We start from the raw sequence: 11,588 nt of genomic DNA, 5'->3' as shown, positions 1-11,588 counted from the left end.
GATAGTATGTGGAACATCTTCAGTCATTTGCTAGTCTTCCAGGTATGCAGCAGCTAAGCCTTTGACACTAAAAACACAGCAGACGTGTTGCGTGACGAGCCAAGGAAAGTAGGGCAGACGTGGTGTCACGCTGATGCTGCTGCGAGGATCAACGTGCTCACGTTGTCGACGACCTGTCAAACTTTCTGGATGTGACATGAAAGCTTTCCTGAATCCTTGCTCATATTTTCATTCCCAACATGTTTATCGCACATCCTGAATGTTAATGTTTCTATTTGTGTGTCAATTTACTTTGTATTTAGCTGGTGAGCCTTATTTCGTACAGGGGCGTCCTAAAACATTACGTGAAAAATGATCAAAAGGAATGAAACCTCAATAGTTATATTGGCCACAAACTCCCAAAAATCAAGTCATCATTGAATGGGGGAAAAAATAAGAAAATTAGTGCATTCTCACACAAAAAATATTTTTGAAAAATATTAAAAAATATACACGGAAATACTTAAACCCCAAACTCTGTTTTGAAACCCTATACTCTGAAACCTCAACTAAACCTTATCTTACGCAAAACTCTTAATTTGAAACCTTACCAGTGACTTGAAATTTATTTATACTTTATTTTTTTACTGAAATTTCCCAAAACTTGTGAAAAATGTTAAACATATATATATATATTTTTTTTCAAGTAGTAAAAAAAATTGTGGCCCAAATATGAGAAATAATTGCAAAAACTAAAGCTAAAAATGTTGGGAAAATGTCAAGGAATGGGTGAAAAATAACAAAAAAAGTTTTTAAAAGAGTGAAAAAAATCTAAAATGTGCATTTATGAATAAAAAGATGAATTTTAAAAAGTGAAAAACTTTTTGGGAATAAATAAATTAGATTTATCCCACACACATACACCCTTCTTCCCACCATCACCAAAATCATTAATGTGCAGGAGCCAAAAAATTAGCAAATGAGTGAAAATTTTAGAAGACAAAAACTCAAAATGAGTGGAAAATATATATTTTTAAATGGGTTCGAAGCGTTTCAAAACTTTGAACCTCTACTCTTGACTTGAACCTCTTGGAACATGACATGAGGACAATCCTGTGACCGCTTGCATGTACCTAATGTTGTGTCCGTCCGTCCGGCGAGTCCGTCGGGTTGCTGGGACCTTCGCACCGTGGTCGTGCTTATGCCCCTTGCAGGAGGGAGGGCAGGCAGAGCGGCACACACGCGATTGGTAGAATCGAGCGCCAAACTTGTTGACTCATAAGCGCGCGGCTCGTCAGCATCCTCCTCCTCTTCTTCCTCCTCCTCTTCCTCCGATCTGATTGCACGCGCTATTCAGCGGGGAATCGTTTCTGCTCGTTTTCCATCTCCCCCCCGCAACCACAGTGGTTTTTTTTCCTTCTTTTTACGCGCATCTTTCTCGAGTGGATTCCACACAAGCCGCCACCCTCCATTTAGGAGCCCAACTTCTCCCCTTTCCCAAAAAAAGGTGCTGACTGAGAGATGGCTTTCATGGTGAAGCACGTGGTGGGGGGCCAGCTGAAGAACTTGACGGGCGGTCTGACGGAGGAAAAACCCGAGGCAGAGAAGACGGACGCGGCGGCGCAGGGGATGACCCAGGAGGAGTTCGAGCAGTACCAGCAACAGTTAGAAGAGGAGAAGTAAGTGAGAGACAATTGAGGGTTGAGGCTCTGGGATGCTTTTTCAATTTGTGGACTGCAGGGGAAATGTTCGTGGACGTTCTCGTGCGTAAAAAGACGAACGAGAGACGTGCGTCTTATTTACGCACGGGAGAGGGGAAAAAAAACGTGAGCCAACCGCGCACACGGATGGATGCGTTTGAAAACATATTTGGACCGTCACATTTCTCCCGTCCTCACGCTTCCACTCTGGCAAGGATTCGTGCACGCGGATAATCTGTGCGCACGCACGAATCACAGTCCAAATAAAGAAAGTCTAAACGTGTAAGATGGCTGCGCCGGTGACCGTAGTAAGAAGCAAAATATGAAAAAACAAGTATTAGGTTCAGTCTATAAATAGGCTATATTATATACTGTGCTGGAGGACACCATGCACAAGGTCATCTGGGAAATGCCAAACTGGAGCCCTCCACATCATTTATCACAAGATAAATAGTACAAAAAATACACCACACGGGCCCCAAAAGATCAACTCATGAGTTAAAAAAACAAATAAACAAACAAACTACTAAATGAGTAGGATGTGAATAATGAGCAGAAAGAGTGAGAAGTTTTAAAAATTGAAGTTGGAAAAACTAGTTTAATGCCAAAATCTCGTGAAAATTATCTAAATGAGCAAAAATGGTTATATATATATATATATGTGTGTGTGTGTGTATATGGTGTAGAAAACAAACGCCAAACAATGTGAGAATAGTTTAAAGTAGTAAAAATGTATTTTTTTAAACTGTAAAGCTTTTCCAAAAATGAGTGAAAGTTGCCCGAAATTTGTAAAAATAATAATAAATTAAGGGGAAAAAATAGATAAATTTGCCCCCCAAAAAACAATTACTCAAACATGTAAAAAATAATAATAAAAAAAGACTCGTAAGAATGGTAACATGCATTAAAAAAAAGGGGTGACGGTCTAAAATTATCAATGTTCATCCATCCGTATTCCGAACCGCTGTATGTACAAGTAACTTGCATGAATATTGGTAATATATATACCATATGGGATGCTAAAGGTCGCAAAGCACAAGGTCATCTGGGAAATGGAGTTGAGTGGTTATCGATTGGTGATGCCAAGATGTAGCTCCCCGCATCCTGTATCATACACCTCAACACTGAGCACAAGGAAGGTCAACAAGACTGAGTCACCCAATAATAATATATTATTTAAAACTACATAAAAAAACAAAAACATGTACTTAAAGGTCACATGTCATCAAAATCCAACATTTTTTTCCTTCCACAGCCCTGTTTCGGCCAAAATGAGTCTGTGACCTTATTTAAGTTTGTCAATGTGTGCTGTTTGTTGATTATCGGCAGATCAAGGCAAAAAAAATTATTTTTTTTAAGGCAGTCCGTTTCAGGCTGTGACGTAAAACATGAATCATTATTCAAGTCCCCGCCCACCCACTCATCTCAACTGAATGACGGGGCGGCTTTGTAACTGGCAACCTCAGAGGAGTTGACAAATAAGTGGCTTCAATTTACTTTGCAATTGCTTAGGATTTCGAAACAAGAGTTATGTTGCCGGGATCATTTTGTGGAATAAGAGTTTGTAAACATTACATTTTGCTGGGTCTAAGCGAGCGAGACAGACAAATAGAGTATATACATATATTGTGTTTTACGTCGGCTAATGGCATCCTAGCAACGGGAATATTTGGCCAACTAATGCCTCAATGTTGTGCTCGCTTACACCGTGCTAGCATCAAACCAAAGGGAGTTTTCAAACCTGAACGCCAGGACATGAGAGACAAACTAGCTTAGTGCTAGCTAGGTTGAGGCTAGTAGCAATGTAAATTGATTTAAAATGGGACCAAATAAAATAACGTCCCTTATTCTATCGTTGGCCAGGGTACGGTGCGAGATCCTGGAGTTATTTTAAACTAAAAAGGGCAACCATTCCGTGTGTTGATGTTAATGAAAATACTTATGTCTAAAATGTCTGACGTTTGCGAGACCCTCCCCTTTTGAGAAGCCTCACGTTCACCCAGGCCCTTGTCACCTGACTTTTTAGCAGAGTGACTGACTCATGAGCCCAAGGCGCGAAACATGAGGGTGACAAAAACGTGTTTAGCGATTCCATGAAGACAAGACATAAATGTCAGGGCGCCCAACAAGCCACCATCCCAGCCCGTGTCACGTGACACCCTTGACAAGATGGCTTCCCGGCCTTTGGTGTTTTGCCTGTTTGGGCCTAAGGTGACAGCACATTTCATCCGGGATAAAAAAATGACCTTGCTCTGACACATTGGGTGCATCGCCTTCAGAGGATGTGATCCTCACAGGCTAGCGGTGCAAATTCCCCCGCCGTGTGTGTGTGTGTGTGTGTGTTCTGTTTGTGAGCTCAACACGCCACATCTGGCCGACATTATGTCAGCTTTGTTGACTTGCCGTGTCTCGCACAGGCCTCTCAGCAAATTAAACAATTGTGATGGGGGCCGACTGAGAGCCAATTGGGGCGTGAACGCCTCACCGATGGTTTGGATTCAGAGTAGCGCCCTCTGCTGACGGAAACCACTCAAGTCAAGTGGAGTGTTGGAGTGTAATGCACATATGCGCATGATGAGTTCGTTTCGGCGTAAACAACACAAAATTAATTGTTCTTCTAAAGATGTTGTTTTTTATATAATTATTATAGTTATATATATATATATATATATATATATATATATATATATATATATCGTTTTTATATTATTATATAATTGTTAATTAATATTCCGTTATTTCAATGGTGCAAAAATAATTTTGTAATAAAAAACACGCAAAATTTTGTGAGTTTATTTCCCCCTCCCCGAAACACACAAAAATGAAAATGTATTATTCTTTCTTTACTTCCAAAGGGAAATAATAAAAACTCACAAAATACGGGATGCTTATTTTAAGACAGTGACCATATGCCATCAATTCTAACATAGTCGAATATCAGCAATGCAAAGTAAATGTTATGTTGCGTTTCAGACAAGAACGAGAGGCAAATTTTGCCCAGAAGAAAGCCGAGCGAGCCACCATCAGGAGTCATTTTCGGGACAAGTACCGACTACCGAAGGTATTCTAAATTGTCATTGATGTTAATGTAAATATTATATTTTATATGCACTATGTTCGCAGAAAAATACATTGTCTTTGATGTTTATGAAAAAAAATACTATTCAGTATTTATACGAAAACACGTACAAAACAGTTGCCTTTGATTATTTAGGTAAGGTTTACAAAATAAGTACTGTATGTTAGGTTCATATAAGACTTTAAATTATCTTCAAGGTTTATGAAAACACATGTCTAAATTGTCTTTGATGTTGTACGAAAACATACTATGGATTTATCAATACGATATTATTACGATATTGTGGGGAGGTTGGCAATATAAAAAAAAAAAGGTCCCAATATTGTAAAAAAAAAAAATGAGTACATACTAAAAAAAACTAAACACAATTGGCAAAACATGCCTTGTGAAAATTAAATTGCACAAAAAAAACTAGCCACCAGAGGGTGCTAGAACTGCACAAATGGAAATCAACCTGGCTTTTTTAACAGTTGTGTTACTTTTAATATAGTAACATGACGACGACGATATTGTGACAGTTTTATTATCGCAATAACACGACATTGCCTTTATCGTTACATCCCTATTTGTTAAAGACGCTAAGAAAATGCGTACATGTAATTTGACCTTGATTGTGACATGAACTTTACAAAATAACAAAAAAATATGTATGGTTTCTTTTTGTGTGAAGGACTGTTGGATTTGATGTTTATTAAATATATATGTAAGTTCATGGAAAACACATTATTTCCTCAATGTTCCTGAAAAAAAAAACACACATGCCAATTTTGAGATCTTAACTACCGTGTGCAATGACTCACTATAGTCCAATTTGAATGTATCAGAACGAGCTGGACGAGACCCAGATCCAGCAGGCGGGCGACGATGTGGTCCTGCCTACCGAGCTGGCCAAGATGATCGCCGAGGACAACCAGGAGGAGGCGCACAAGCAATCGGTGCTGGGCCAGCTGTCCAACCTGCAAAACGTGGACATGGACCAGCTGAAGGACAAGGCCCAGGCCACGCTGGAGGACCTCAAGAAACAGACGGAGAACTGCAGCCTCATGTGATGTCAAGGAGCTAAGATTTGTCCAAGGCGGAGCTTCTGGGAAGGAGGAAGTAGTAGCGGGAGTGTTTGTTCGCATTTCTAAGTCATTTCAAATAATGGTAATATTTTTTAATGGCTTGATTTCATTTTTTATAGCATTAGCATGTTTTCAGAAAAGGTATCATTTCGGTTGCGTATTTTGAGTTTTTTTTCCCAACACTATTAAAAGTCAGTGCACTGTACCTATTTTTTGGTACACTTACATGGCGGAGCCAGATACTTCATTCATTGCCATTGACGGTGTTAGACGTCAAAGATTTTACCTGGTTTGGTAGTGAATGAGATCATAGCCGAGTACTGATTGGTTGACAGAAAAAACAACAACGTATCTTTGACATTCTTTTGCGTTTCAAATCGTGAAAAGTTGCAAAAGATGCTTAGTAGCACTTTTTGGTACCATTCCGTCCGCAGTGGTACAGTGTTGACATTTTCAAAAAATTGTGCTGTGCGAACAGCTCCTGAAGCTCCCTCCTCATTTTTCCAGAAGCTCTTCTTATGAGAAACTGGTGGTCTGTGTAGTCAAAGTCCTCCCTTTTTCCTGCTAAACTCGGAGAATTCCAACAAATAGGATGGAAAGCCACGTTTTACTTAAAGGGACTACACCATGGTATTTTAAACCATTCCACAGTTAACTATAGGCATATAATGATGAAATCGTACCTTTGACACAATCGCGACGTCATTTCTTATGAAATATGTGTTATTTCGGTCAAACGCTCAGTTCAGCAAAACCCCGCCCCTCCCCCTGTGGCTGCCGCGCCCCTCTCATGACGTCGTCCGAGACTGGACTCTACATTTCACGGGCTGCTAGATCTCTGCGTTTGGTCACGCAAGCCAGTAATTCTTGAATAAATATTTGAAACAAAACGGGTCTCTGCGGGTTATGAACCCGCGTCCTGTTGCTAACTCATTCACTGCCATTGACGGTTATAAACGTCAAAAAAAAATCATTTTAACTATTTCTATTAGTTTAACGTTTTTTTCGACTTTTGTTAACAAGAGTATGAAAACCTAGAATTGTTTTTATTGTACATTTTGAACAGATGTAAAATTTATGATTAATCGTGAGTTAACTATTGAAGTCATGCGATTAATTACGATTAAAAAAAAATGTAATCGCCTGAGGCCCCTCATTTTTAATAATCATCTCGTCAGGCGATTAAATTTTTTAATTGTAATTAATCGCATGACGTCACTAGTTAACTCACGATTAATCACAAATTTTATATCTGTTCTAAATGTACAATAATTGTTTTTCTCTAGGTTTTCATACTCTTGTTAACAAAAGTGGGGAAAAAAAGTTAAACGAATAGAAATAGTTGAAATGAATTTTTGACGTTTTTTGACGTTTATAGCCGTCAATGGCAGCGAATGAGTATCCACTACGCCATCCATTAATTTCTATTCATCAGCGCAAATGTTTTACTTGTAGTTTACACGAGTGTCAGTCAATGGATTTTAAAACAGCCAATTGTCATTTCATTGCACTTTGGCATTGCAAATGTGAAGAATAATTGATTGCTTTGAATTCATTTGGACGGAATGTTTATTGATAAAGGCTACTTTTGTCATTATCCCATAGCGGGAGGTCTCAGAGAAAGTGGGCGTGCGTTTAGTCCGCAGAGGCAGTGCGGGGGTCAAACCGTGCCAACAGTTCGTTTTCTCAGGTTGGGAGGGGCTGGTGCTTGGAGAGCAGAATAACCTAGAATTTCTCATACCGGGGCGAATGGAGGAAAACACAACTTTAGTCATGTTTTTGGTGAGGGATTAGCATTTTAGCATGGCTAAAAGCTCCAAAAAGTTGATTTTTCATGTTGCAGTCCCTTTAATCGGCAGCTAATTCCGCTGACAAAACCACCCTGTTTGGAGGAGAATTATATTAAATTTGAGGACTATAGGGATGGATTTTTGCAGGGATAAGCGTTTGAGAAGCACAAAAATGGCAACAATAATTAAGACTTGGACAAATGTTAGTACCTACTACTACCTGGAAGCTACTTTTAACAACAAGCCTTTTTACTCTTCTTTTCTAGTCATTTCTTTTCAAATAATAACTGATCAAATAAGCCATGTGTCACTTTAGAAACGTTACGGCGTGCAATTCAATACTTCTTGACTAAAGACACACAGGGTGGGAAAGCCTGTCTTTGTGCTGCACATGGAAGTGTCATTAAAATACTCAAAATAAATACATAAAAAGCTGCTAAAAAAGTGTAAATGTTAACGCTTTTGGAGGCCAAAGCGCAACACGTCCGAATATTCGTGTCGTCATTACGCCAATATTTATGTTGTGTGTACGCGCTAAGCTTGTCGTGTGGTGCCGTTTCGTGCCAGTGGATTAGCTGTCGTCAAGTCGAGTGGTGTCCTCGTGAACCTCGTTAGCGCTCATGCTAACGGCGCCGCCTAATGATGTCGTTTTCGGAGGGGTCCGATTGTGATGTTGTTGTGTACTTTTTGTGTAGCGATGGAAATTTACGCTTCTCTGTACCACTTTACAATAGGGGTAACGTAATCATGTGTTAATGCAATTATAAAGCATTTATGAATCAGTGATGAACACTTATCCGTGTTGCTCGCCATTTTGCAAGACAATGCTACTAGCATACTTCACTGTTGAGTAACAACCATAAACCTAATTCTAACAAATTTGCTCAAATAACCTTATTTGAGCAAATTTGTGTGTATTAAACTGGTATCCCTTGTCATTAATCGGTACCCAAGAAGTAGCTGTCAGTTAAAAAGTTGACCCTAACCCTCCGCAACCTTTTCCTGCCCTTACCTAACCCTAAACCCTTATTGTAAAAGTGGTACGCACCTCACTCGATTTTTTTTTTTAATGCGCTTTTAGCCTTTTGTGTGTGCGTGTGCATATAAACTGGTGTGTGTGTGTGTTTGTTTTAAAGCAAATGTGTTGTTATCGCACCGCTATATGGACAAAAGTATTGGGACTGTTGGAAACCTTCCCGTCCACCAAGTTGAACAGAGCACACCTTTATGAGTATGGCTTTGTGCAGTGGGATGTCCAAATTGATGAAATAATCAATCAACAGGCGTGTCGCAATATTTTTGTCCGCCAAATGAATGAATGGACGCCGAGGAAATCCTCATTGCTGTGGTTCTTGTCACGTGATGGTGATAGACCAGTAGATGTTTATCATGAAATATACGAGAAAAAGTAGCAATAAGTCGGGTTTTTTAAAAAATATCGCTACTAGGAAATATCTACTGTAATAACAATGACAGTAATAATAATAAAATCGGGGGAAGTGAAGCCATAAGCCACGAGACTTGCTTGCTTTGTACGAGCGTGTTTTGCGTTTCTCATCAAATATTTCTGTCATTCTGTGTCTGATGGGAGTTTCAACTGCAATAAACATATTTTTGGATAATGTTCTTCATTTGTGTGTCATTTATCCGTTTTTCCATTAATCACTCGTGAAACCGTGGCTAAGAAAATGATTGATATTTTCAAGTGAGTCAAATATATTTTGCATTGGAGTTGCAATCTCCCTGATGCACAACAGAGGGCGACAACCGTTCACAAAAAGTTTCTACTTTTTCTTCTGAAGCTGTTGATTATAACCCCCATTGTACGTTGTGTAAATTAGCTCAGTGTTTCCTAACCTTTATTAAGACAAGGCACATATTTTACATTGTAAAACTTTCATGGCACACCACCAAACAAAAATGTCCCAATAAAGTATGAGAGCTGCAAGAACTATAACAGATTTACTTACTAGTTAGTTCCTCACTGTGAAATGTGGGCCTGTTCAGCACAAACTAAAAATTGACTTCGAAGTATACAAAAATTTGTAAAATTTGTAAAAAACCACATACGTTCGTTTTAAGACTAATTTGTCTCATGTTTACAAAAACATTAGGTTCACTGAAGACTAATTTAATGCTTCTGAAAAGAAGATGCGCACTATTAAAAAACAAAAATGGCTACCGTATTGTATGTCAAGTTTGTTGAAGACTATACATTTAGTTTAGTTTATTTAAAAGGTCAATGTGTGGTCAATTAATAGATGGCTGCACCAGATTTAGCATCATGCTAGTTTCCATCTGTAGTCAACAAAAATTAGTTCAAATTAAATACAAGCAACATCCAAATACAGAGTACAAAATACAAAGTGCTGTGGCGATTGATCTCAATATTTGAATGTTTACTGTGTACAGTTGAAGAATAAATTGAAGAATGTGTTTACTTTTCTAAAAAAGAGACCAAAATCCAATTACTTTATGTTAGCACATACTATTCTTTATCCAAGACTGCTGATCTGTCTATTTGCATTCCTAAACCTGGCATCCATTTTGCGCAAACTGCCAGGCCCTCCCAGTGGCAGACACATGTGAAAATGTAGCCCCCCCCCCCAAAAAAAAATCCAGTTAATCAGCATGTGAATGGCAGTAAAGTCTGAGCTATTGCTAGTTTTCAAGTGCAGTGTGAAAGGGGTAGAGCTGTAAATTATATTACTGCAGAAGGCCCTTTCCATTGACGGACGTGTTGCGTGAACAGACCTCCTTGTGGGGAGACGCTGGGCCGACGCATGGCCAATCGGACACAATGGCGGTGAAACGGGCCAGAAAATACCATTCTACAAGGCTGAGGAATGTGTGACAGCAATGGTGGAGAGGGGGGGGACCATTACAGAGATTCCCAAAGGGAAGACCCTCAGCAACGAGGCCATCATTAATTAAGCTTAAGTCAGATGGTATAATAAAAGCTGTATGTACTGTACTCCAAACAATATTTATGTAGTATACCGACTTTGGAAATATTTGAATGAGTGGACATGTTTACATTCAGTGATGGAAAGTTACAAAGTGGAAATACTTTGTTACTATCCTCAAGTACATTTTTCCGGTATGTGTACTTACCGTATCTATGTAAATGGAGATATATGTTAACATTATGTGTGTACAGTAGTTGAATGGAAAGACATGACAAGAAATGGTCACTGTACAGTATGAATGGACAAGTGAAATTAGTGTATATGAACAGATAGCACGTTTTATCAGCCTATATGCGAATACAAAATACTGCACGCCCATATGTATATATATACTTAACTGTATAGAAATGAGACAAACCCTCCCAGGGGCTTCCCCGGTTAGCTTAGCGCTAGCTAGCTGCTACGACAGACAGGAGTCGGATGGATTTAAAAACTTTACAAAATGTGAAAAAAAAAATCCAATGTTGAGGAATCCTGGAGGTTAAAGATATTTTAAGCTAAAAAAGGAAAACCTTTGCGTAGGTTAACACGGCTGCGAAATTACGCATGGTAAAGTTTCCTGTTTATGATTAAATAGGATTTTTTTTTTTTTGAGGGGGGTTGTGGAGGATTTTTTCGGTAAAAGTACAATAAGAAACTAATGGAATGGATTCAAGATTTGGTGCTCGAATAATAAATAAAAAATTAAAAAACGGTGTATGCCTACAAGTCCTGGCACTTAGTTGTACCTAATGTTGCCATCTTTACACATTTAAATGACGTTGCATCTGTCCTATATATATTTTTTTAATTAATTTATTTCTCTTAAATGATTGATTTTGTTTGTGTCTTCATGTACCAGTCGGGATGGGGGTTGGGGGAGATTGGCACCCGGTCCAAGCATATCATGGCTGGTTCTGCTCTCACTGGAGTCATGAGAGGATTTGCGCGCAGACCCGAGCTGCTGTAGGTCGACTCAATGGCAACCAATCAGCTGCCAGGGAGAGAAATGTGTGCGTGTGTGTGTG

The 11,588-nt window shown here is 39.0% G+C and overlaps 1 protein-coding gene across 1 annotated transcript; it reads left to right on the top strand.

Moving 5' to 3' along the window:
• The first annotated feature begins 1,245 nt into the window (after positions 1 to 1,245).
• On the top strand, positions 1,246 to 9,238 carry cplx3b (complexin 3b). The gene is made up of 3 exons (XM_077564365.1): positions 1,246 to 1,658; positions 4,653 to 4,740; positions 5,583 to 9,238. Exons 1-3 carry the CDS (start codon positions 1,501 to 1,503, stop codon positions 5,805 to 5,807), a joined length of 471 nt encoding a protein of 156 aa, XP_077420491.1. The 5' UTR covers positions 1,246 to 1,500; the 3' UTR covers positions 5,808 to 9,238.
• The last annotated feature ends 2,350 nt before the right edge of the window (positions 9,239 to 11,588 follow it).

This window comes from Vanacampus margaritifer, chromosome 4 (assembly GCF_051991255.1).
Source record: "Vanacampus margaritifer isolate UIUO_Vmar chromosome 4, RoL_Vmar_1.0, whole genome shotgun sequence".
NCBI lineage: Eukaryota > Metazoa > Chordata > Actinopteri > Syngnathiformes > Syngnathidae > Vanacampus > Vanacampus margaritifer.
Note: the sequence above shows the minus strand (reverse complement) of the source record. Positions and strands in the feature narration are given on the sequence as shown.